Source organism: Heterocephalus glaber, unplaced genomic scaffold (assembly GCF_053883595.1).
Source record: "Heterocephalus glaber isolate CG9 unplaced genomic scaffold, H.glaber_assembly_v1.0 deba00001863, whole genome shotgun sequence".
Lineage (NCBI taxonomy): Eukaryota > Metazoa > Chordata > Mammalia > Rodentia > Bathyergidae > Heterocephalus > Heterocephalus glaber.
The window spans coordinates 45,518-72,901 of NW_028258503.1; the positions used below are offsets into that span (position 1 = coordinate 45,518).

The 27,384-nt window shown below is 43.1% G+C and overlaps 1 protein-coding gene across 3 annotated transcripts in view; it reads right to left on the reverse strand.

Annotated features, from left to right (window-relative positions):
- Positions 1 to 384: 384 nt before the first annotated feature.
- Gab3 (GRB2 associated binding protein 3) overlaps positions 385 to 27,384 on the reverse strand; it is a 78,400-nt gene continuing 51,400 nt past the window's right edge. Inside the window, exons 8-11 of one of the 3 annotated variants that reach the window (XM_004875194.3) lie at positions 27,107 to 27,209; positions 12,238 to 12,354; positions 10,902 to 11,021; positions 385 to 731 (exon numbers count right to left, since the gene is read on the reverse strand). In XM_004875194.3, the coding sequence (XP_004875251.1) occupies positions 10,905 to 11,021; positions 12,238 to 12,354; positions 27,107 to 27,209 (337 nt within the window). In that variant the 3' untranslated portion in view covers positions 385 to 731; positions 10,902 to 10,904. Of the gene's footprint in view, positions 732 to 6,271; positions 6,470 to 6,504; positions 7,538 to 10,901; positions 11,022 to 12,237; positions 12,355 to 27,106; positions 27,210 to 27,384 lie in introns of those variants that run through there. The other 2 variants (XM_021252449.2, XM_021252447.2) reach the window with 2 other exon arrangements.

The window sequence follows — 27,384 nt, forward strand, 5'->3', positions numbered from 1 at the left end:
AGGGCGAGGGCTGGTTTGAGCCTAGGTCCCGGGGGCTGAGCCCCATGCAGGAAGTTTGAGGTGAGGCCCCTGGAGTCAGTTACTAGGCCACGATGCCCTCAGCCCACTGGAGCCCACTTCCTTAGTGCCTTGCTTTGGGTCCTGCAGGAGCAGGTGCAGGACCAAGCCCCTCAGTCCAGCAGCACAATATTCTTGCTCTCCTGACCTCCTGGCCATGGGTGTGAATACTCCTGTCCTCTGGGCTATTTATATCCAGGTGTTGTTGAATTAACTAACTCCACCTCTACCTCCACCTGTAACTACGTGTCCCCCCCAGGCAGTTGCCTTTGTCCTCAGAGGAAAAAGCTAGAGTAGGGAGATGCTTCAGCTAAAGAAACTCAGGCATGGAATCATTGCTCAGCTTTATTTTCTGCAGTGACACACATTTCATTGTGTCTTGTACAACAACAGGGAAACAAAACAAGTGGGCCCCGAGCACCCAATGAGTAACTAGCAAAGGCAGGAAAAACTAAGGTCTAAGAAGGACGTGATGATTAATTCAGGAATTTAGGGCCTAGGGAAGGATGAGCTGTCTGGCATGGGCGTTTGGGCTTCAGCCCCCTTTGTCTGGCAGAGACATGGGGGGAAATGGGGGCCCAAAGCACCGCATGGTCCGCAAGAGCAGGGCAAGGTCGTCGAGGAAGCGGTTGAACACTGTCTGGAGGCTGTCACGGTCCGGGTCAACCCATCCCCTGAAAGAGAGAAAAGGAAACTCCAGCCAATAGTCAGGACTCTTAGCTAGGTTACAGCCCACACCCTGTTTGGTCCTAACACTTAGGCTCCTCCCTGTGTCCATTAACAGCCGCCCCCTTGCTTGGGGCCAGAGCCCCAGAGCCCCAGGGCCCCAGAGCCCCAGCGCCTTGCAGGACTGACACAGTCAACAAACTGCCATCCACCATGAACTCCCTGCGAATGTCAACGTGTTCTCTGAGAAGGGTCAAGGTCCCTCGGGCGACCTCCGCCTCTCCTGGATATGGGAAAGGCACCCTGAGGCTGCTGTAGAGAGTGGTCAAGGCACGGTGCTGTAGGGACCGGGCCCCCGGACCGGCCAGGCCCTCACACCCCCGCCTTGCAGCTGCCCCACATCCTGGGCGCCTCAGGCCTCCTCTCTGCAGGCTTCTGCCTCCCCCGCCTCGGCCCGCCCGGCTCTCCCTGGCCCGGACCACAGCCCTGCTCCTGGGCCCGGCCCTCGGGCCTCCGGCTTCAGCCTCGCCTCTCCTGCTCTCCATCCCTGCGCCGCTGAGTCCCAGCCGCCCCTCTCCTGACGCTTCTCTGTCCCCCCACGTTCTGGGCCACGCCGGCCACGTCAGGAAGGATACAGTTCATGCAGGTCCATCCTTGGGCTGCTGACCACGAGCACAATCTCCCCAAAGGGCCATGGGCCCCGAGGTATCTGGACAACCCGTGAAACTGTGCCACCCTGGTCACGTTCATGGCCCTCTGCTCCACTGGAGCCGTGGTAAGGGGCCTGCATGGGTGTCTCGGTTCGTCCCCTCAGAGCCCGCCCCGACGACGAGGATGAGGGCTACGCACTCCTTGAGGGGAAGAAGGCGCCTATGAAGCCCCACCCCTTTCAGACCCACAGTGCACCACGACATGCCCACGGCGCCTGCGCCAATGGGCCCTCAGGGTGGGCTGCTTTCCCCCAACCTGGTCTTCCTGCTTCAACTAGTTTTTGGTTGCCAGGCAAAGGGCTGTCCCTTGCCTCCCATCGATGGCCCCGCAAGTGTCTGATCCCCTCCAAGCTGGCCCAGCCCCGAGTCCCACAGACCCCTTTGGCCACAGAGGGACCGAGGCGTCAGGAGACCCAGCTCCGTAACGGGGGCATCTGCCAGGCTCTCCAGAGCCCTGGTAGGAACAGGCGCTGCCTCGGTCGGGCCTGGACACCCCGGAATGCCGCTGGACCCCGCGATGCCCGCAGGGTCAGCCCCACCCGTGAGCCCTGTGCTGGCCCATCCCCCATCGCTGAGTTCTGATGGGGGAGGAGATGGCCACGGGCCCAGCCCGTCCTGTCCCCTACACACACGCACACGAGGTCCAGGCCTGGGGACACAGTGGGGATGTGGATCCCAGCCCGTGCCCGTCCTCGGGATTTGCCCAGGACACTTGCTCCGGCAGCCACATTCGTCTCTGCCATCCCGTGGTGCCCTCCTGTTGAGCCGGGGCTGAGTGTGCACAAGGGAGAGAGTGAGGATGGGGACGTGGCCTGAGACACCTGTCCATCCCCCCTCCTCTTGACTGCTAGGGAAACAAAGCAGGGCCCCACCAATGTGTGCAGGAGGACCGAGGAGCCACCAGTCATCCGGGCATATCCCAGCAGCAGGCTCCTCTGCTGGCACGGCCCTCAGGTGCACTCCGCGCTCCATCCTGCAACTAGCCACAAAGGCTGGTGGCTCTCTGTGGTGCTGGAGGTGCCTGGGAAACGACCCCGTGTATCCCTACACCCTGCGGAGGGCAAGCTATGGGAGAGGCTGACAGTTCAGTGTCCTATAAACACACGGGAAAATGCCCAGGGGCCCCCTCCTCTGAGAAGCCCCTCCAGCCATTTCTTTCCTTTGATCTGAGGACCACAGTTGATGCCAGCAAGACAGCATCTTGCCCTCTCCACCAAGGTGCCACACACAAACTGGGAGGAGTTGGGGGGGGGAGGTGTCCCACAGCAACCAACAGAAACGTGATATAGGTACAATGGAGCTCTTGTGGCTGAAAAGGCAAGAAAAGGAACACAGGACAAAGACGAAGTGAAAATGAAGATGAATCCATGGGCAAGAAGACAACGATGAGCTCTGTGTCCAGCCCATTGTTTGTGAGAGCTGTGTCTTCTAAGCCTCTCCTCCACCCAATGCCAATCTCAGGACTTTGAAGGAAGACCAGAGAATTCAAGCCACTACAGGGTGTGCTTTTATGCCAGCTCTTTGGTATCCTCAATGCCCTGTTCTCCGTGGGCTGTGTTCTACACGTTTGTTTGTTTGTTTGTTTGTTTTGGGGGTGCTCTATCGCGGATCAAACTCAGGACATTGCACTGCCGAGGCAGGCGCGGTGCCACTGAGCTAAATCCCTGACTCCCTGGGCTGTGAAAAACAATCCTGTCTTTGGAAGGACCTCTCCTCTCACCAGGCCCTGGCGGGGGTCCTGTCTCCTCCTGGTGCCATAGTGTCTGTCCCAGTGCAGAGGCACAGGGCTCCCTGGCGGTGCCATCCCCACCTTCCCATCTTCAGTGGTGCCTCCCCTGTTGACATCTTCCAGACACAAAAGAAGACCAGCACCCAGCAGCCCATCAGCCCAGCAGCCCCGAACCCCAACTACAGTAGCAGTGAAATCCAGTTAAGGTGCGTATATTTCCTTAGCCATGGTGGTGCACACCTGTGATCCTGGCACTCTGCCAGGCTGAGGCGGGAGGATTGGGAATTTGAGCCCAGCTTGGGTTAGTCAATGATTTAGCAAGACCATCTTGTGACGTATGTGAAAATAGGGCTGGAGCTGCACCTTAATGTGAATGCCCTGGGTTCTATCCCTAGTACCAGGAAAAAAACCATCTTCATCTCTGTTTCATCCGTCTATCAGTGTAATAAGTTACAATGTGGCGATTACTTTCTCCCAGTCCTTCATTCAACCCATATGTGCAGAGTACCATGTCCAACTGTGACATTAAGCAAACAAAATCTCCAGCATCGTGGAGCTCACATTTTACTGGGGTAACATATAGTACAGAAGGAGCCAAAGTGGTAACACAGTATAATGTCAGGTAGGGAAACTGAGAGGAGCATCAAGACCAAGTGGCGAGTCATGGTGCGGTGTCCTTTACCAGCTGCCAAGTGGCTCTACTGTGTTACTCTTTCTGCATGTGTACATGTTCACACACGGGGCCTGTGCTTTTCCAGGTTGCTGTCAGTCGCGTTCCGTTTAAAGCATAAATTGGTGCACTTGTCTTCTTTTCCCATGCCCTTCCACAATTTCGGTAGCCCCAAGATTTTCCCTCTCTTGAGGTTTCGGCGGCATCTCCTGGGCCTGATTGCTTTTTTCAACTAAACCCCTGCCCGCCTGTCAAGCTGTCCCAATGGTTTTGTTGTGGACAGCTTTTCTATAGCCTCTGAAGTCGACCCAGGAAATTAATATATTTCTACAGAGTGGCCCACCTCATCTACCCTCAGTATTCTCTCCCAGTTTCCACATTCACTCTTCCCCCACTCTCTGCTCCTTCCTATCGCTCTGTTTCTGCTGCATCTCTGTATCGCACTCAGACAGCCACTTCGCTGTGCCCACAGATGCGGTAGGCCAGCACCTGGGCAGGGCACCATGTGGACTCCGTATCTCAGCGGGCACAGTGGGGACATCTCAAGCAGGCAGGGTCTGAGTCATCTGTGGGCGTCTTCACTCTTGAGCTCTCCCGCCTGGGTGGGCAGACACCGAGTCAGGGCTCTGGAGACCAGAGTGCCCTCAGCTTCTCCCTGCTGAACTGGCCTTCTGCCCAGCATGGTGGCTCCAGGGCAAGTGGACTCCTCACAGGCAGCTCTGGGCTCCCAGAGCACACTTTCTGATGACAACAGAGAAGCTGCCCTGCCATTGCGACAGAGCCAGGAATGTCACCAGGTATCACTCCAGCTGTCCTCCACCAGTGGAAGCAGTCGCGGGCCCATCCTGACTGCAGGACAGGGGCACAGACCCGACCTCTCTCTCAGGAAGGGACTGTCCAGGGCATGGTGTGCAGGTCATGATGGAGACAGAGCCGCAATGCATCCATCCCTGGAAATTCTCAGGGCGGTCCACAGCTCCTCTTATTATCGGCTGCACATGTGCCCAAGTGGTGGTGAGCGCATCCTCTGCACTTCATCTGTGACCGTCCCTTGGGAAGCCAGCAAGGATGCCTGTGACTTGGGCCCCAGGCAGGCACACTGCAGTCCACCTGGGAGTGTGGGAGGGGCACTTTTCTGTGCTTCCTGCACTGGGCTCCCAAGCCAGGGATTGTGCCATGAGGCCAGAACCCGAGCTTCTCCTGCCTCCTGGGGACAGGAGCGCCTCTTGGCAGAGTGCCTGCCCTGAGAAGTGAAAGAAGGCCCTTTGTCTCCACCAAACACAACTTGTTCACCTGTGAGAAAGCGGGGCCGTCTGAGCCTGCATCTGCTCACCCACGAGGATGATAAGAGGGTCCCTCACATCCACCCCAGCACAGGGCTGTGCGGACATTAAGCAGGAAGAACACTGCAAAGCTCACAGGCCAGGTAAGGTGTCAGGATGGTGGCTAGGGAGTGGACTGAAATTAAGTCCACACAAGCAAGCTGTCTCCACAGGGCCTGGTGCACCAGGGTCACACAGGAAGGGTTACTTGAGCGGGTGGATGAGGGTGAAGACAGCAGAAAAGCAGAGCCAAGCTGGACACCTGTCAGGTGGGTCTTCGGCACAGTCCCCTCCCTCACGACAGCGTGGAAGAGACAGGGCACCTTTGCTGAGAAGAAGCTGCTGTCACCAAGCCCAGACCTTGCTCCAGCAGAAGAGGCCCTTCAAGGCTCGCTGCATGTATTTGTTCCTCAAGTTGTAAATGAAGGGGTTGAGCATGGGAGTCACCACTGCATATAGCACTGTGGCCACAGAATCTTCAACCGTGTATGAGGAGGAAGGTAGCAGATACACCCCATAGAGGGTCCAGGAGGACAAGGACACCACTGCAAGGTAAGAGCTACAAGTGGAAAAGGCTTTCAGCTTCCTCTGGGAAGAAGGCAACCTTAGAATGGCTGAGAAGATGCGCATGTAGGGTTGGGTTTTAAGATCCCTGCTTCTCAGGCCAGCTCCTTGGGCCAACTTGCTCTTCTCTGGATCTGAGGGTTGGTCTGCAGTGTGTGTATCAAGGAAAAGCATTTATTGTCAGTACCAGGGACGATGAGGAATGTAATGTGGCCCCTCTTTGTGCTTCTCAGCACCAGGATCCCCTGGGTCTATTTCCTTTCTATGCCTTTAGCCTGTTTCCTCCAAACCCAAACCAAACCCCCACCCTTGCTCTGGTTGTTCCCACCTTGCTTCATGACCTAGAGATGCCACTGACCCAAGAGGCAGAGAGGCAGGGAGAAAGGCAAGAGGCAGATCTAGGGCTACTGGTTTCCTGTTACTAGTGTATGTTTAGGATATATAATAGCTAAGATTTGTTTGGGGGAGTTGGTGCATGGATATATCATATCTTGATCATTTTCGGTGCCTTTGTCCCCCTCCCCTCCCCTTTCCCCCTTCCCTTGACCCCCCTTCCCCATCTCCGAAATGTCTGCGTTCCTGTTTCCTACCATCTGTCTTTTGTTTTAGTCTATAATTTGGGTTTCTCATATAAAGGAAACCATGTAATACTTAACTTTCTGTGTCTGAATTATTTCACTTCACATGGTCTCAAGATTCATCCATTTTCCTGCATGTGACATGATTTCATTCTTTTTTATGCCTCAAAGACCTAGAATTAAAACCAGAAACACTGAATCTGCTGGAAGATAAAATAGGTAAAGAACTTGAAGCCACAGGCATAAGGACTGACACCAAGAATCATCCAATGGGACTATATCAAGCTAAAAAGCTTCTGCATAGCAAAGGACACAATCAATAGAGTGAGGAGACAGCCTACAGAATAGTAAAACATTTTTCCATCTTCTTCTTTTTTTTTTTGATACCAGGAATTGAACTTGGGACCTTGTGCTTGCAAGGAAGGCGGCAGCACCACTGAGCTAAATCCCCTGCCACATTTTTCCATCTTCTTTTGCTATAGAGGAGTACTATCTAGGATATAAAAAGAATTTTTAAAATGAACCCTACTGCCCCCAAAACAAAGGGCTATTGCTTCTTCATGTTAGTGATGACAAAAGTCATGTTATTCCTGGTGCCAGGGAGAGCAGTTGATTTTACTGCCATTTATTAAAGCTAGTTATTTATTGAACAATGAGAAAAGATGTCCAATGTGGTTTGGCTGAGCAGAAGCCATGCTAAGTATAGCCACCTGTTTAACTGTAGCAAAATAACACTCACAGGCCATCATACATGTGTCCAGTTAGATTTGTTGTACTTGAAAGCAGTAATGAAACCTATTTTCAAACGCTCAGCTTTCTAAGCATGTCCTTCATTTATATTGGATGTCATCACTTAAATAAGAGAGAACTTACGTAATGATTCCTTCTTATAAGACTTTTATTAATGCCAAAAATGAAACAATGAAAGAAAAGTGAATGTGAAAAATCAGTGTGACAGTGAGTACAGAGATTATATAAATGGAGGTTGAGGAAATCATTAAGAGGAGAAAGGCAGTCCTGACAGAAGCCCTCAGCCTGGACTTAGTTGCAATGACGCAGCCGGTCTGTGCTCCAGGATAAAGTAGCCCGTACAATGACTCCAAGGGGACTGCATTCTGCCTTCATAGCTAGCTTGTGTGCTGGGCCTGAGGGCTCCTCCCTTTCCAAGCAAAGCTTAGCTCCCAGTGTTCCTGGGTCAGTGACCTTCCTGACTTGAAGGTTTGAGAGCTTTCTCCTCCATCCTGCACCGGAAATAAAACAAAAAGGATCTACAGAAAACAATGCAGGACTGACACTGCATTGCACCATTGTTACAGTGATTCCCAGTTCTTGCAGCAAGGTGTCACTGCACAGACATGGCAGAGACACACCATGTGTACTTGACTCAGAATGGTCACCAGGCTCTTGGTCAGAAACGCAGCCCTGTCTTACATAGACATCAATTGTTTCCACCAGAAAACAATTTGTCTGGCACTGTTTTGATGTAATGGTGCCTTTCTCAGAATCATATGCTGCTGTCAGCTCAAAAACTACTTGTACGTTGTTTCTCTGAACTGTTGTCCTTTGGTATAGCTGTCCTTCAGCAGTTTTACTAAAGCAAGACATAAATGCATTACACTCTGGAAGGGAAGGGTAATGTCACCTGCTGAAAATAATTTATTCTGACCCCTATCATCTTCTATTAACACAGAGAATATCTATACAGAGCATTCCTGTTTTTAACTAATCACATCCAAGCAGGTCACATGACTCACATGTGTAACACTTCATGCCACAAATATATTCTTGGGAAGGTTTTATAAGAAGGAAAGTCTTTTGTTTTTTCCAATTGAATGACATTTCAATATGGACATAATTTCAGCTGTAACTTTTAATCTGGTGTGGTTCATGATCCTTGGAGCTACAATTTTTCTGCACTAGCTGTTTCAGTGCAAAGATTGAAACACAAATGCCCCACACATGAGGACCTTACCGTTTATGGTAACTATCAGTCTCCATCCCTGGTTTCTTGCCTGAGATATGCAACTCTTGGTCACTCACATGGGGAAGAAGGCAGCTCGCTACAGGTGCAGGCCTGTATGTGATGTGGAGGTGCCCCTGCAGTTGGGGGAGCAGGGAGCTCCCTCCTTGCTCTGTCCATGTTCACGAAAGACCCTGAACTCAGCTTCAAGTATTTGGCAATTTTTCCTTACTTTGCCACACAAAGAAAATGATGGCACCAGAACCTGTTGCTTTATAAATCGACTTCTTGTATGGTCTGAAAAACCAAGACCTTGGTATTTACTTACCTTTAGGGCAGTTTGATCCTGAAGCCCTACAGCAAAGCCTACAACTGCCCACCTATGCTGACTGTCATAGAACTGTTTATTTGATCCATCCTCATATACAAGACACAGTGGTGGTCAGAATGGTGCATTAGTATCTGTTTAGTTGTTCAAATATGTGTTCTGGCTCTAAGTGCTCAGGATAATCAGGAAGGGGTATTAAATAAAACTCCATGTTTGACTGAAACCTTCACTCTGAGTCTCCTGGGCCACAATGCCTCCATTACAGAGTGGGAATGTTTGCACTCCTAGGACCTAGTCATTTCTCATGAAAAAGGGAAAAACTGGCCACGAAGCCTGAAAGCAGAACTCATTGTCAGTGTTTATTCTGGTCATTTCTATCACTTGCATCCATAATAGTATATCCACGGATGATGCATCTTTCTTGAGGTGGTAAAAATCCCTCTGCCAGCATTAGTTTGCTCACAGACAGAGAAACACCTTAACTGTGTAGGAGACTGTGTAGTCCAGCTTGGATTTAAGACTGGTTATCGGAAGCATTTCTAATTGTAACTATGGATATTAAAGCTTCAGTTGAATATTGCACAAAGAAACCCTCCTTGGATGTACATACCTTCCAAGTATCAAAGCACCTACTCAGACACCTATGAGAGGGAAAGGAAATAATGGCTAGATTTACCCAACTGATTGATTCTGCCAAAATCTTCAGAGGCAATGTGGAAGAGTAGAATGAATTTGCAATTGGCAGCCTGGACATCTCTAAGTTTGACTCTGTGTCTCAGCTCTATGAGTGATCTTAGACAATGTGTTCCGTCCTCTGGTTCCCAGTTTTCTGTTTGTCAAAGTAGGAGCCCAGTCTCTGCTATACCTAGCTTTTGGGAAGAGATGATATTGTGGAGTTCCTTGTGACACCTAACAGGTCAATGTCTGCTTGGGTTGACTTAGGAGGCAAAAGACTGCTAACTCTGAATAGCCAGAATGTCTTTGAGATGGGATGTTTTACCAACACAAACAGAGATGGGCCTGGGGTAAATAAGGAAGTTCCCTAGGGGACAATCAGATAAAAGTTAACTATTTAGCCAAACTGTCACCATGCATTGCTACCTGCCTTGCTAACCTAAAACAAACATCTGTGCTCAGCAGAACTCTATGCCTTTGTTGTTCCCCAATAAATCTGGGAGTTTGAGTCGGTTCAGGGCTCCCTGACCTTCCTCAAAGAAATTCTCTGTTTCTAGGGCAGGAGATTTAGCTCAGTGGCATTGTGCCTGCCTGGCAAGCACAAGGTCCTGAGTTCGCTTCCCAGCACCAGGGGGAAAAAAATAGGATCAAGGGCTGGGGATATAGCTAAGTGGCTCTGCACCTGTCTGGTAAGCACAAGGTCCTAAATTTGATTCCCAAAACAAAAAGCAAACAAGAAATTCTCTGTTTCTCAAGTTGTCATTTGTGTATCAGGGTTTTTTGGCCCAAATCCAGCATGATATGATATATGTGAAAGCATGCTGGGAAAAGATGAACAGCAACAGAATAGCCAGTGTAAACACAACGTCACTAGAACCATCAGTGTCATCTGATATGCTCATCATGGAACTGGAATCCATTGCCCATCCCGTGAATTGGCGATAAAAATGATGGTCTGCCAGAGTCCTTGGTGTAAGAAGTGTAGATTCTTCCACCATCACTAGGTTTGAGCTTCTCAACTGCGCCTTCAAGGGCAGTGACAAAGATGGTCTTCACGGACTCCTTTGCTAGGACAATTTATTACTCCAAACAAAGCACAAGTGATAGGACCGAATTTCAGGTATCGGTGCCAAAAATTGCTATCCTGTCGGAGGCAACATTGACTCCAGTCTGTACTCCAAATACTCGATTCGAGAGATTTTAACAGAATGTTTGGGAAACTAGTCTCCCAAGTCTTGTTTTTATTGTTCTTATCCTCCCTGGATGAATGGAATTTTTTACATCGCCGTGACTGTAGAATCCTCCATCTCTTCCTTGTGTGATTGTGGAGCCAACTACAAGCATCTTTGAGGGTGGAGAAATGAACTCGTGCCACAGGCTCCAGAGGTGGAGGAGGGAAAGCAGGGGCTGGACTCCCTCAGATCAGATCCCTCTCTGGGAGGAAACTTCCCCCTTCTTCTGCATGTTCAATGCACGAAGGGTCTTCTCTCCTAAAAGTTCTTGCCTAACCCATAAAAACAACACATTCTCTCTTGGTGTTGACCTGTGTCGACCAGCAGTGATTTTAGTGAAGAAAACCACAAAAACAAAAGCAGCCAATTGAGTCCCGGGCTTCCATGTTCCACACTGTCAAAGCTCTTACCTCTCACACTTTGGATTGCCTCTCATCTGTCCACTCCTGCTTGGTGCTCTGCAGAGCCTGGGTCTTCTGCTCATCCACTTGGACATAGTCTACTCTTTGCTCTTCTGAAAGGATAACTTTCTGAAGTGGGAGAAGAAAAAGGCTTTCATTACATCTAATTTAAAAATTCAGAAAAATGCCTACTTCTGTGGTAGAATCTGCTATCCCTTCTTCCCTGCAGAAACATTAGTGTGTGTGTGTGTGTGTGTGTGTGCGTGTGTGTAAACATTTGGAAGAAAATAGGCATCCTGGGATTCAGTAATCTCCTTTTTCCCCTGCCAGGAGCACTGGAATGAAGATGAGCTTTCTCATGTGGGACAACTGAAAGAGCCTCTGTTGCTATGAGTAGCTGAGGTTTGGAGTTGTCTTGAGGGCATAGTCTACCCAAACTGATTGATGTTCCTTTGGACTTGTTGCTCCCATCCTTCTGACCAGCTTCTCTGGAGTCTCAGTTCAGGGTTTAAGAACGATATTTAGAGGTAAAGGGGAAGTATGAGTTAATTCAGTGAAAGAGGAGAGAAGTCTTCCAGAGGTGTTTCTGCACAGTACCCTACCCCTACAAACACATAAATGGAATAATCAGACTATGTTTTCTATCTCGTTAGTTGCTTTCTTTTCACCAAACAGTACATCGTTAGACACAGTTTGGGTTATGACCATCCCTTACTCAAAAGTGTCATCCAACTACTTAGGGTTCATTCATTCATTCATTCCATGCCTAAACTATGAAGTTTGTGGTGTTTGTGAAAGGCTAGGATCACATATGAGTATTAAGTCAATCAATCCCACAGTGGCCCTTGATTAGGTGTTATGATTTCTGGTTCCTACTTTACAGATGAGAATACTGCCCAAAGGAGTTAAAAATGCCCAACCTGGCATTCAAGGCTCTTTACTGAGGGTTCTACTTCAACTTACAGCGCCTTTTACCACTCCATAAAGTCGAGCCAGACTAGGATGTAAGCTATTCCCTAAACAGGCCTTTCCTATGCCTGGAGAGCCCCATGCCCACCTTCATCACCATCTGAAAATTTTTCTATTACCTTTTTGGGTCCAAATTTTGAAGAGTGTTAATGTAACATTTATGTATATACATGCACCCAAAGAACATATTCTAAAGGAAATATATCAATATTTCATTCATTCTGGGAGACAGGATTAGGGTTGATTTTAATATTGTTCATGATACATGTCTGTATTTCTAAGAACTCCTAAAGAGAACACACACGGTTTGGTAATCAGAAAAGTCTAAGCAGAAATAAGATCACCTGGAAATTCTCAGGCACAAAGTCTTTCCTACCTGCTGTATGGGGGCTGGTGACGGTGAATTGAAGTCTAGGGCCAAATAATCCAGGCTGAATTTCTTTGTCCACGGAAGAGCGCCACCGCTCAGGGAGTTGGCTGTCTGGTACTCCTCCTAGGATTAAACATCAGAGGACTCTTGTTAATCATATCCATCCCAAAAGATAAACAAATCTCATGAATAAACCAGGCAATATGACTCCCTTGAGATTTATTACTTCCATAGTAACTGATTACAGTGACATCAAAGTAGATGAAATATCAAATAATTTAAAAGAATGATTATAAAAATGATCAACAAACCTGAAGAGGACACAAATAAACATCAGAATGGAAGAAAGACAATACAAGATATAATATAACATACTGATAAAGAATGAGAGATTCTGGAAACAAAACAAACAGAAATCTTGGAAATGACAAGTTCAAAAAGCAAAATAAAAGATTCCACGGAAGACCTCACCAGCATGCATGAGCAAACACAAGATAAAAGCTCAGGGCTTAAAGATAAAATTGATGAATTACTACATTTAGACAGCAATAAAGAAGAAAATAAGAAATTATGAGGAAAAACATGTCACACTTCTGGCATATGATTAAAAAGGCAAATTTAAGAATCATTGGAATACAAGAGGGGCTCAAGATGCAGACTAAATGCATAGAAAATCTATTCAGTGAAATAATAGAAAAAATTCCGAAATCTTGACAATGGTATGGATATTCAGGTACAGGAAGAATTCAGAACTGCAAAGAGGCATGAGCAGAAAAGAACCTCCCGCGTGACACATCACAGTTAAAATGTTGAGAGTACAGAAAATAAATGATATTGGAAGCTGCAAGATAAAAAAATGCCAAATCACTTATAAAGGAAAACCAAGCCAAATAACAGTAGTTTTCTAAGCAGAAACTCTAGGGGCCAGGAGGTTTGGGACGGGTTTCAAGTTTGGAGAGAAACTAACTGCCATCCTAGATTACTATATCCAGCAAAGCTACCCTTCAGAATTGAAGGATAAAGACATTCCAATATAAGCAGAAACTAAAAGAATTCATGACCACTAAGCCAGCATTACAGAAGATACGTAAAAGAACACTACACACAAAACACTACACTAATAAATGAATATTAGGAAATAATTAAACATCAAAAACAACAACAAACGGCAAAAATTAGTGCATGGCTTTCAATAACAACTCCAAGGGTAAATGGTCTTAATTCTTTAATTAAGAGACAGGGTGGCATATTGGATTAAAAAACTACACTGAACTCTTTACTCCATGCAAGAAACATATCTCACCTACACGTGCATATACTGTACATACTGAAAAGCGAGAGGATGGAAAGGAGTATTCCATGCAAATGTATCCAAAAGCAAGTAGGAGTAGCTATACTCACATCCAACAGAGCAGACTCCAAGCCAAAATTAGTCAGAAGAGACAAAGAATGCCACTACGTATTTGCCAAGTATACAATCCACCAAGAAGATATAACAATTGTAAACACATATGTACAGGATTTCAGTGAACCCAATTTCATAAAACAGCCACAACTTGACATAAGGGGACACATAGAACCCAATATAATAATAATGGGTAACTTTAATATTCCACTCTCATCAATAGACCAGACCCCCCCCCCAACCCAAATCAACAAAGAAATGACAGGGTTAAACTACGCCATAGATCCAATGGACTTAACGGACATCTATAAACATTCCATCCAGCAACTGCAGAATACGTATTCTTCTCAGTAGCTCATAGAACTTTCTATAAAGTAGACCATATTTTAGGCCATAAAGTAAGTCTTATCAAATACAAAAACTTGAAATATTTACTTGCAACTTATCAGATCATAATGAAATGAAAACAATTCAACATCAAGAGAAACCATAGGAACTATGTAAACACAGGGAGATGGAACAATATATTTCTGAATGATCAATGGGTCATTGAAGAAATCAGGGGTGAAAAATTTTTTAAATCCAAGCATCAAATGATAATTGAAATGCAAAATACAAGAATGTGTGGGATACAGCAAAGGCAGTTCAAAGAGGAAAGTTTACAGCTATTAAGCGCCTTTTTAAAAAATCTGAGAAGTCTCAAGGTATTATACAAACAAGAACAAACCAAACATAAAAGCTATAGAAGGAAAGAAATAATGATGGGCAGGGCTGAAAATAATGAAACAGAGACTAAAAGAATGGTGCAAAGAATCAATAAAATAAAGTCAGTTCTTTAAAAAGATAAACAAGACTGATAAGCCTTTTGCCAACTTCAGAAGAAAAAGAGAGATGCCTCAAAATAATAAGAGACATTGAGTGATATTACAATATATATCACTGAAGTCCAGAGGATTATTAGTAACTACTCTGAAAACTTATACTCTAATAAACTGAAAAACCTAGGAGAAATAGAGAAATTTTTAGACACATATGACCTACCAAAATTGAAGCAAGAAGATATGAAAAACCTAAACAAATCAATAACAAGCAAAGATACTGAAGCAGCAATGAAGTCTCCAAACAAAGAAAAGCCCAGGACCAGAAGGATTTACTGTGATTTATACCACACCTTTAAAGAAGAATGAACATAAATGTTCCTCAAATGATTCCATGAAATATAAAGAGAAAGAAAGCATCCAAATTAATTCTATTCATAGTATCACCCTAATAACAGTATAACCCTGATAACAAAACTGGATAAAGACTGAATGGAAAGAAAGGAGAGAGAAAAGAAAGCAAAGGAAGGAACGAAGGAAACTACAGTCCAAGATCCTTGATGAGCATAAATGCAAAAATTTTATGTAAGATTCTTGCAAACAGAAAAGATCACACATCACAATCAAGTTGATTCCATTCCAGGAATACAAGGGTGATTCAACATATGCAAATCAATAAACATAATACACCATATAAATAGAATCACTGCTAACAATCACATGATCATCTCAATTGGTGCAGAAAAGACCCTCAACAAAATTCAACAACCATTCATGATAAATGCTCTGATGAAACTAGGTATAGAAGAATCACATTTCATCATAATAAAGGGTATATATGAGAAGCCTATAGACAGAATGGGGAAAAACCGAAAGCATTTCCTCTAAAATTAGGAATGAGACAAAGAAGTCTATTCTCACCACTCTTATTCAAGTACTTGGAATTTTAGTAGGGCAATTAGGAAAAAGAAGACAATAAAAGGGATGCAAAGAGAAAAGAAAGTAGTCAAATTATCCCACTTTGCAGATGATATGAACCTTTTCTTTGAAGACCCTAAAAATTCTGCCAGAAGGGTTTAAATCTGATAAACAAATGCAGCAAACAGCAGGATACAAAATCAACACTAATAATGAACCTTCTGAGAAAGAAAATAATTCCATTCACAACTGCCTCAAAAAATATATCCTTAGGAATAAGCCTAACCAAAGAGATGAAATATTTCTACAGTGAAAATTACAGAACACTGGAGAAAGAAATTGAAGAGGGCTGGGGATTTAGCTCAGTGGTTCTGTCACCTGCCCCACAAGCAAAAGGTCCTGAGTTTGATCTCTGATACCAAAAAAAAAAAAAAAAAAGTTTTTTGTGGGCCGGGGAATTGGCTCAGTGGCACTGCACCTGCCTCACAAGTGCAAGGTCCTGAGTTTGATCCCCAGTACCAAAAAAAAAAAAAAAAAAAAAAAAAAAAAAAAAATCGAAGAGGACACCAAAAGATGAAAAGACCCCCCACCATGTTTGTGGCTTACTCGAATTAATAGCATTAAATAGACATATTACCAAAAGATTTAATGGAATCCCCTTTAAAAGATCAACATTTTTCACAGAACTAGGAATAACAATCTTAAATTCATAGGGAAGCAGAAGAGACACAAAATATCAAAGCAATCTTGAGAGGAAAGAAAGAAAAGAAAAAAGAAAAGAAAAGAAAAAGCAGGGGGGCATCACAATACTGAATTTCAAATTACACTACAAAGCCACAGTAATAAAAACAGCATGTCACTGGCACAAAAATAGACATGTAGACCAATGGAATAGAACAGAGGACACAGAAACCCACACAACTCCAACCATCTGATTCTGGACAAAAATATGTGTTAGAGAAAAGACAGTGTATAATAAATGGTGCCAGGAAAACGGGATATCCACATAGAATACTGAAACTAGATCCCTATCTCTCACCCTGTACAAAAATCAACTGAAAATAGATCCAAAGCCCATGTATAAGATCTGAAATTTTTAAATCATTAGAAGAAAACATAGGGGAAACACTTGAAGTCATTGGCACAGGGAAAAACTTCCTGAACAAGACTTCAATAGCACAGGAAATACTAACAAGAATCAACAAGTAGGACTACATGAAATTAAAAAGCTTCTTCATACTAAAAGAAACACTTAAAGGTGAAGAGACAGCCTGCAGAATTGGAGAAAATCTTTGCAAGCTATTCTTCTGACAGAGAATTAATATTTGGAATATATAAAGAACTGAAAAAACTTTACACCAAAAAAATCAAACAGCCATGAAAGAAGCCCTGGGTTCAATACCCAGTACTACAAGAAAAAAAAATCCCCAAAAGAAATCAAGGAAGTAATTTTGTTTACAATAGCATCAAAAAGTATACAATACTTAAGAATCAATTTAACAAAGGAGTCTAAGACTTGTATACTGAAAATTATAAGGCATCCCTGAAAGAAAGTAAAGAAGACATAAACAGAAAGACATCGATGTTCATTGATTGGAAGACTTAATATTGTTAAGATGACAACATTACCCAAAACAATTTGCAGATTCAAAGTATTTCTTATTAGAATGTAAAAGGAATTTTCTTGCAGAAATATAAAAACTTATCCTAAAATTCACATGGGATCTTAAAGGGCTTCAAGTAACCAAATGTTAATCTTGAAAAAGTAAAACAAAGTTAAAGGTCTCATTTTCTGATTTCACAACTTACTACAAAGCAACAGTAATGAAAACAGTGTGATACTGCCATAAGGATAGACATATAAACCAATGGAATATAATAGAGTCCAGAAATAAATTCTTGTGTATGTGGTCAACTGATTTTCAATAAGGATGCTAAGATCATTCAATAATGAAAGGACCGTATTTTCAGGATATGCTGCTGGAAAAACTGGAAGCCCACATCCAAAAGGATAAAGTTGGACTCTTAACCTTACATTATATGCAAAAATTAAGTTAATAAGGATCAAAGACCTAAACATAAGAGCTAAAACTATAAAATTCTTAGAAGAGAACACAGGATAAAATTTTCATGACATTGGATTGGCAATAATTTCAATGGATGTGACACAAAAAACAAGGCAATTAAAAGATAAGTTTAGTTTCATCAATATTAAAAACTTTTGTGCATCGATGGACACTATCAAGAGAGTGAAAAAGGGTGAGATTGAGGCAGCAGGGTCACAAGTTCAAGCCCAGTCCTGGCAATTTAGAGATTTAGTTAAAGCCTGTGTCAAAAAACAAAATTTAAAAAGGGCTGAGGGTTCAGCTCAGTGTAAAGGCCCTGGGTTCCATCCCCAGTACTAGATAGATAGATAGATAGATAGAAAGAAAAGGAGGCTGAAGGGGCAGCTTAACAGTCGAATAATTGTGTGGCAAGCACAAGGCCCTGAGTTTGATCCCCAGCACACACACACACACACACACACACACACACACACACACACACAGAGAGAGAGAGAGAGAGAGAGAGAGAGAGAGAGCAAGCATGAGCAAGCTACAGAATGGGAAAAATGTTTGCAAATCATACATCTGATAAGGGGTTTATACCAAACAACTCAATTTAAAAATAGGCAAGGCACATGAAAAATAAGCACATGGAAATGCAAATGAGAACCACATCCATTAGGATAGAGGTTATGAAGAAAATTGTGAGAGATAACAAGTGTTGGTGAGGATGTTGGGAAGTTGGGAGCCCTTGCTCATTGCTGGTAGGAATGTAAAATGGTGCAGATACTGTGGAAGACAAGTTTGGTGGGTCATTAAAAAAAATTAAACATATAATTTCTGTGATCCAACAAGTTCACTCTGAGGTCTATATCCAAAAGAATTGAAAGCAAGAACCAAACACATACTTGTATATCATGTTCACACCACCATATTCACAACAGCTAGGAGGTGAGCGGGTAAACAATTGATAATAAAATGTCAGCCCTAAGGAACGAAATCCTGCTTGCTATATGCTACCATGTGGATGAATCTGAAGTGAAACAAGGTCAAATATTGTATGATCCCACTTTTGTGAGGGACCTAGAATAGGCAAATTCACAGTGATGGAGGGGAAGTAAACATCTAATGGGTACAGGATTTGTGTTTGAGATTGTGAAAAAATTCTGAAAACAGACAGTGGAGATGGTTATACAGCATTGGAAACATATTTAATGCCATTGAATTGTACATCTAAAATGACTAAAATGGTAAATTTTATGTTACATATATTTTACTACAGTATAATGTTTTAGGTGTTGTGAAAGGATGTTTATAATGGTTCTAACTGCCCCCCAAACTTGAAACAATGCCAATGTCCTTCAGTGGTGGGTGGATAAACAATACATGGCTGCCCATATGGTGGAGTACTATGCAGCAATGAAGCAGAAAGAACTACTGACACATGTACCAATTTGGATGAACTTCACAGATATTGTTCTGAGTAAAATAAACCAGCCTGAGAAAGTATGCTGTGATTGCATTCACATGGCACTCTTGAAAAGACCAAACCGAGAGACCCGCCCTGATACCATTGGTAAGTGCGCCCAGACCCCAGGGAGAAGCCAGTGTGGACCAGAGCAGCATGGCTGCTGGCAGGTCCAGCCAAGGCCCTACCCTGACCCTGGCTGCCTGGGCCCACAGGCCCCAGCCAAAGACCCGCCTGGAAAAGAGCTGCACAGGCACACACACAACAGCCACGGGCCTTCCCAGATAGCATTGATAAGTGCACACAGACCCTAGCCAGAAACTTGCTCAGACACCAGCAACTGGGGTGCTCAGCCCCCAGCCAAAGGCCCTCCCAGACAACAGCTACACAGAGGAGCAGGCCCCAGACAGAGGCACCCCCAGAAACCATCCGAAGTGTATACAGGCCCAAGCCAAAACCCCACCCGGACAAAAGGGCATGCAGGGATCCAGAAGGCCACCACTCTGAACCCAAGAATTGGTGCAGTGGTAAGCAACACAGAAAAGGCCACTCTGTGGCTTGCTGAGAATTGAAGACCACTGGGGGAGCAAAAAGACTTCCAGATCACCTAAGGCAACCCCAAAGGAAAACAAGATGGAGCAATCTGATACTCAACAACCTGGACTCCCTGAACTGGAAACAAAAGAGGATCTGGAAAAAATGAAATCAGAAATAGTTTCTCAGATAACAGCAGAGATTGTGCCCATAGTACAAGACATGATTAATAAATCTAGAGAGGACACAGATAAAAAAATAGAGGATCTGAGGAACATGATGGAATCCCAACATACAAAACAAATGGAATCCATAAAACAGATACAAACAGATTTCCAAGAGATTAAAAACTCCACTGAAAGTTCACGCAGCAGAATGAGCCAATATGAGGACAGAATTGGAGATACAGAAGAAAGGATTGCAATTAGTGACCAGGAAAGGAAAAATTTCTTAAAAAGTTGAAGGGACTATGTGAAATCAATCCACCAGCTGCTAGATGATGCAAAGAAGAATAACATAAGACTGATTGGAGTCAATGAAGAAACAGGAGAGAGTGCAGATGACATGAAAAAAACTGTTCACAGAAGTGATGGCAGAAAACTTCCCAAGGAGGGGAAAAGAACTTGACATACAGATAAATGAGGCATACAGGACACCAACTAGCCTTGATGAAAATAAAAATCTATACATAGGCATATAATAGTTAGGATTCCAGAAACTAAGCAGAAGAACAAAATTCCACAAGCAGTTAGAGAAAAGAAACAAATCACATACAAAGGATAGCCCATCAGAATCACACCAGACTTCTCAGCACAAACCCTCAAGGCAAGAAGAGCTTGGAGTGATGTTTTCAGGCCCTAAATGAAAACAACCTCCAACCCAGATTTATGTGCTGTGTAAAACTACCTTTCAAAATTGATGGAGAAATAAAATATTTTCATGACAAAGAGCACCTTAGGAACTTCATGAATACCAAACCAGCACTCCACAAAATTTTAAACAATATCCTAGGAAAAGATAATGAGAAACACAACCCCAAGAAGCTGAGCAGAATGAATCTATTGGGCATGACAAGAAATTAAATGCAAAGGGGGAGAATCCAACAAAAAGGAAAAGTCATGACAAGGATAAGTCAATACATATCAGTTATAGCCATCAGTGATAATGGTCTCAATTCACCAATCAAAAGAAACAGACTGGCAGAATGGGTCAAGAAGCATGTTCCAACAATATGCTGCATACAAGAAACACAATTCAAAAAGAAAGTCATAGACTGAAAGTTAAAGAGTGGAAAACAATACTCCATGCGACAGGAACCCAAAATAAAGCAGGAGTAGTTGCCCTATTTGCTGATCAAGTGAATTTCATACCAACACTGATTAAGAGAGACAAAGAAGGACACTACATCCCTGTAAAGGAAACAATCCAAGGGGAAGAGATGACAACCATAAATATATATGCACCAAATGCTAGTGTGCCCAACTATATAAAACAAATACTAATGGACATGAAAAATCAAATAAACACTAATACAATAGTAGTGGGGGACCTCAATTCCCCAATGTCACAAATACATAGAACAACTAGAGAAAAAATAAGCCAAAAAATATTAGAACTCAATCAAACTCTTGAACAAATGAACTTAACAGATGTTTATGGAGTGTTCCACCCTACAAAATCAGAATACACATTTTTTTCAGCTGCACACTGGTCATTCTCCAAAATAGACCACATACTCACACATAGAACATGTTTAAGTAAGTGCAAAGGAATTGAAGTTATCCCCTGTATATTATCAGACTATAGTGTGATGAAATTGGAGACCAATAGCAAAAGAAACCACAAGAATTTCATAAACACGTGGAAATTGAACAACACACTTCTGAATAACCAATTGGCCACAGAGGAAATAAAAGAAGAAATCAGACAGTTCCTTCAATTAAATGACAAAGACAATACAACATATAGGAATCTATGGGACACAATGAAAGCAGTCTTAAGAGGGAAAATCATAGCAGTGAATATGCATATTAGGAAAACAGAACGAGCCCAATTAAACAACCTGATGCTGAACCTCAAGCTTCCAGAAAAAGAAGAGCAGGACAACCCCAAAGCTCATACAAGGGAGGAAATTATAAAGATCAGAGCAGGAATCAATGCAATGGAGACTAAGAGAACAATACAAAATATCAATGAAGCCAGAGTTGGGTCTTGAAAATAATAAACAAAATTGACAAACCCTTAGTCAACCTTATCAGGAAAAAGAAAGAAAAGGCCCAGATCCATGCAATTAGGAATGAAATGGATGAAATTACAATGGACCCAGCAGAAACCCAGAGGATCATCAATAACTACTTCAAAAAACTAATGACAATAAGATGGAAAACACTGAAGAAATGGACAGATTAGTAGATATGTATGAATCACCAAAGTTCAACAAGGAAGACTTAAAAATTCTAAATAACCCAATATCAATCAACGAAATTGAAAATGTAATTAAAGACTTACCAACTAAGAAAAGCCTGGGTCCTGATGGCTTCACTGCTGAATTCTACAAGACATTTAGAGAAGGACTACTGCCACTACTGTTAAAACTCTTCAATGAAATTGAAAGGGAAGCAATACTCCCAAATTCATTCCTGGAAGTAAGCATCACCTTGATCCCCAGAGCAGAGAAAGACCCAACCGAAAAAGAGAACTATAGGCCAATCTCACTAATGAACACAGATGCAAAAATCCTTAATAAGATACTGGCAAATAGAATGGAGTAGATCATACACCCTGACCGAGTGGGATTCATCCCAGGGATGCAGGGATGGTTCAACATATGCAAATCAATCAATGTAATACACTATATCAATAGAGCCAAGGACAAAAGTCATATGATCATCTCCATAGATGCAGAAAAAAGCATCTGACAAAATCCAACATGCATTTATGATAAAAACCCTACAAAAAATTGGAATAGACGGTCTCTACCTCAATCTGATAAAAGCCATCTATGAAAAACCAACAGCCAATATCTACTAAATGGTCAAAAACTGAAATTCTTCACACTGAAATCAGGAACAGGACAAGGATGTCCACTATCACCACTCCTGTTCAATATAGTTGTGGAAACATTAGCCACAGCAATTAGACAAGAGAAAGAAATAAAAGGAATAAAGACAGGAAATGAAGAAGTCAAATTGTAATTATTTGCAGATGATGTGATACTCTGTATTGAAGACCCCAAGAACTCCAGCAAAAGTCTCCAGCAACCAAATTCAGTCAAATAGCTGGATACGAAGTCAGTGCACAAAAATCAATAGCTTTCCTCTACAAGAACAACAGACTCACTGAGAGAGAAATAGGGCAAACAATTCCTTTCAGAATAGCATCCAAAAAACTGAAATACCTAGGAATCAACCTAACAAAAGAAATCAAAGACCTCTTCTCTGAAAACTATGGCACTCTGAAAAGAGAGATTGAAGATGATATCAGAAAATAGAAAGAGGTCCCCTGCTCCTGGGTAGCAAGAATCAACATAGTGAAAATGGCCATACTTCCAAAACTGCTATATAGATTCAATACAATCCTAATTGAAATTCCAGCAGCATGCTTAACGGACCTTGAGAAACTCATTTGGAACAAGAAGAGACCCAGAATAGCAAAAGCAACTCTAGGCAACAGAGACATGGCAAGAGGTATCACAACCCTCAACGTGAAACTATACTACAAAGCTACTGTGATAAAAACAGCATGGTGCTGGCAAAGAAACTGACTTGAGAACCAGTGGAACAGATTAGAAGATGCAAAAACAACTCCAGACACACTCAGACACCTCATTTTTGACAAAAGAGCCAAACACCCTCACTGGAAGAAAGACAGACTCTTTAATAAATGGTGCTGGAAAAACTGGGTTTCAACTTGCCAAAGATTAAAACTAGACCTATATCTCTCACCATGCACTAAACTAAAATCGAAATGGATTAAATCTCTAAATATTAAAACAGAAACACTGAACTGGCTGGAACAGAGGTTAGGTAGAACTCTTGAAGACACTGGTGTAGGAAAAGATTTTATGAACAAAACCTCAGTTGCCTGTGAACTTGCACAATCAACAAGTGGGATCTCTTCTTACTAAAAAGCTTCTGCACAGCAAGGGAAACCACCAGCAAAATATTAAAAAAATAAAATAAAATAAAAATAAAAATAAAAAAGAGAAAACACTAGCAGTGTGAAGAGACAACCCACAATGTGGGAAAAAATTTTCCCCTGCTGTTCCTCAGACAAAGGTCTACTATCTAGAATCCATAAAGAACTTAAAAAAATCAGACCCCCCCAAATTTAAAGACCCAATTAAAAAATGGGCATCTGAACTGAACAGATATTTCTCAGAGAAAGAAGTAAAAGCAGCAAATGAAGATATGAAAAAATGTTCAACATCACTGGTCATTCGAGAGATGCAAATAAAAACAACACTGAGATTCCACCTCACCCCAGAAAGAATGGCTGCTATCAAGAAATCAACCAATAACACATGCTGGCAGGGGTGTGGGAAGAAAGGAACCCTTCTCCACTGCTGGTGGGAGTGCAGACTGGTGCAACCACTGTGGAAGTCAGTATGGAGATACCTCAAAGAACTAGGACTAGAGGTCCCATTTGACCCAGCTATTCCCCTGCTGGGTATTTTCCCCAAAGAATTAAAAGAATCATACCACAGCGATATATGCGCACCCATGTTCATAGCACCACAGTTTGTAATAGCTAAAGCTTGGAAACAGCCGAAATGCCCATCAACTGGAGACTGGATAAAGAAGATGTGTTTTTTTATAAAATAGAGTACTACTCAGCCATAAAGAATGAGAAACTGTAGACATTTATAGCTAAATGGATGCACATTGAGGCGATACTCTTAAGTGAAAAAATTGGACACACATGTGTAAATACCGAATAGTTTCTCTGGTGTGAAAAACTGAAAGTGTAAATGAGGATCAAAATGTATAATAGATAACGTGAACTAGGAAGAAAAAGCGCAAAGGGGAAGAGGAAGTGGGAGGGGGAGGGGAAAGAAAGAAGGGAATGGAATTAATATGAGAAAATTAAAAAATGGAAACAAAGTCTTTGTAGATAGGGAGGGATGGAGGGGTTGAAGGGAGGTCAGTGGAAGGGGGAAAAATAAGAACCAAGAGAGATTATGTAAAGGTGCAAATTTCCAATGATGAATGTCATTATATTGTATACCTATAATGTACCAATAAAATTAAATTTTAAAAAAGAAAAGACAAAACCATAACAAAGAAGAAATCAGTGCTACCAGGGGTCAGGGTGTGGCATGAAGAAGTACTCTGGAATTGTTTTGTGCCCTGGTTGTGGTGGTGGCTACACAAATCTATATGTGTTCCAATTGGTAGAACTGCACGCTAAGAGAGTAAATGTTATAATAAAATCAATTTGAGATGTAAGAGTCTAGAATTCTACTATAAAAGTCTTATAAAACTGTTGGAGCCAGGTGTGGTGGCGCCTGCCTGTCATCCCGGACTCCGGAGGCTGAGGCAGGAGGGTGGCTGCGAGTTTGAGGCCAGCCTGGGCTACATAGTGAGACCCTATCTCAAAATACCAAAAAGCAGAAAACAAAAACCCCCCAAAACAAAACATGTTTGAATTACAGAGTTTGAAAAATGGGTAGAAATCACTTATGCTAATATTATGTTAATCTCTGAATTTTCTATAATTCCACAAACATTTAAAGAAGGATATTCAGTGAGACTTGTATATCAATAGAACAAAACTTATATTTCGGCCCCCAGCCTTAATTTTTACAGTTTTACCAAGTTTTTTTCTCAAAGAGGGGAAGAATGAATTATATATCGTTATGTGTAAAATCAAAATCAACTCATATTACTTCTGGCAACCATACAGGGCTGTTCTGTGGCACAAGGGAAATAATATAAGTCAAAGTCACTTGAGACTATCTTATTACTGAAGTTTAAAAAGAAAACCCCAGAATTGAATGAGATAAGACCCTAGGGCGCGCTCTCCCTCTCCCTCCCCGCCCCCCTCTTTTGAGGCAGGGTCTTGCTAAATCACTAAGTTTCCTGGTGTGGGCTTGAACTTGGGATTCTCCTGCTTTAGCCCCCTTAGAGTGCTAGGATTACAGGTCTGTGCCGCCACGCCCAGCATAAGGTAGCTTTTAAATATTTTTAGATGGCAGTTCCCTGACAGCTGCCTTCAGCCAGTGTTCCTGGCTTTTCAACTGCTGTATTGCCTAGCAATGCACACAAACAGTCACTGACCAGTGATTACAAACTCAGGCAAACAATCAGTCCCTAACTGTGCTGTTAATGAAATACTGGTCTTTCCCACAATTCGAAAGATCAGAAGGAAACTGCTGGTGTCTGCAATGACTAGGCACATGCTTGCATTAGGGTTTAGGTCTACTTCCCTTTTCTATTCTCTGGAGACAGAATACAGCTGTTCAGCATCCTTTATAGGAGTGTTTTCTTCTAGAAGTTTCCCAAGGGCCATTACGAAGTGTGAGAAATATTAGGAAGACCACGTAAGATTTGTGTATGAGTCACTTTCCATCTGCATATGGTTAAGTGCACTTACAGAACAACTCTTATCAAATAAAAAGGCAAAACAATGCACTGAATGACTACTTCACGGGAGATTCTTGTTTTTATTTTTATTTTTATTTTTTTGGTACCAGGGATTGAACTCGGAACCTTGCAGTTGCGAGGCAGACGGCGGCACCACTGAGCTAAATCCCTGACCCAAGGTTATTGTTTTTAGATTTCCAATTGCCTTCCATCCTCATATGTAAGAGAGTAGAAGCACCTTCTCAAGAGTATATGCCCCTGGGGCCGGGGATTTAGCTCAGTGGTTTTGTCGCCTGCTGCACAAGCACAAGGACCTGAGTTCAATCTCCGGTACCAAAAACAAAAAAAGAAAGAAAGAAAAAAAGAGTATATACCATGGTGCCTTGAGCATCATCCTTCAAAGACTGCTCTCAAAATTCCATAATTCATGCAGAAGTTCCCTCTAGAGTTGTCCATGTTACCAAATTGGAGAATGGGCTAAGGTGTCCACTAATGGCCAGAGATGCCAAAAGCATCTTCAAAAACTCAAGCTCTCAACAGCATCCAAGATGAAGAGAAGAGAAGGGACAACAGGACAGGAAGGAGCCTTAGGACTCTTGAGGTGTGAATGGTTAATCAAAGGATGGTGATGGCAGGTTTCTGTCCATCCCAGTCTACAGAAAGACCCCATCGCGGGTCTCTGGAGGCTACCATGCAGCAGGAAGGATTGGAGGCAGGTGTTCCGGTAAAAGCAAGCACCTGGAATGTGAGGTTTTACATCCTAGACTCTGGACATCCAGAGAATTACAAACCCATTGGGGTCAGGCAGGGCACCATAGCGTTGGTGAAAAGAACTGCTGTCATTTCCATTTTCCATAGCAGAGATCTCAGCCCTAGGTTCTCGTGAAATGCAATGGCCTCAAACAATATAATTAGCTGACTATTACAGGAACGAAAACCAGCCTCAAATGGATTTTTTCCCAACCTAAAAACACTGTGACCTGGTTTTACAATCAAGTGATCATTTTAAGACTGCACAGAGATTTTTGAGGCATGTTTTTTTAAAATAATGTATTCACAAGAATATAGGCTGGGGGAAAAAAGACATAAAAATATAGGATTACCATTTGAATGTAGCTTTCCTCCTCTTCTCTGGAAATAGGAGTGGCAAAAAATCTTGCAGAATTAATACCATTTCTTTCTGGAGAGAGAAAGCTGGTTCGATTGCTAAAAAGAAAAATACAGATGAGGTCAAAGCAATGTCTTACAGCTGCTCTGAAAGGTAGCCAGGAACTGACAGGGCCCTGTGGGGTTTCAGCCCCCACCCTCCAGACACAACTTCCATCCGGCCCAACGATTCCTAAACAAACAGACTGCCCAGCAGCTCCATACCAGGACGGAG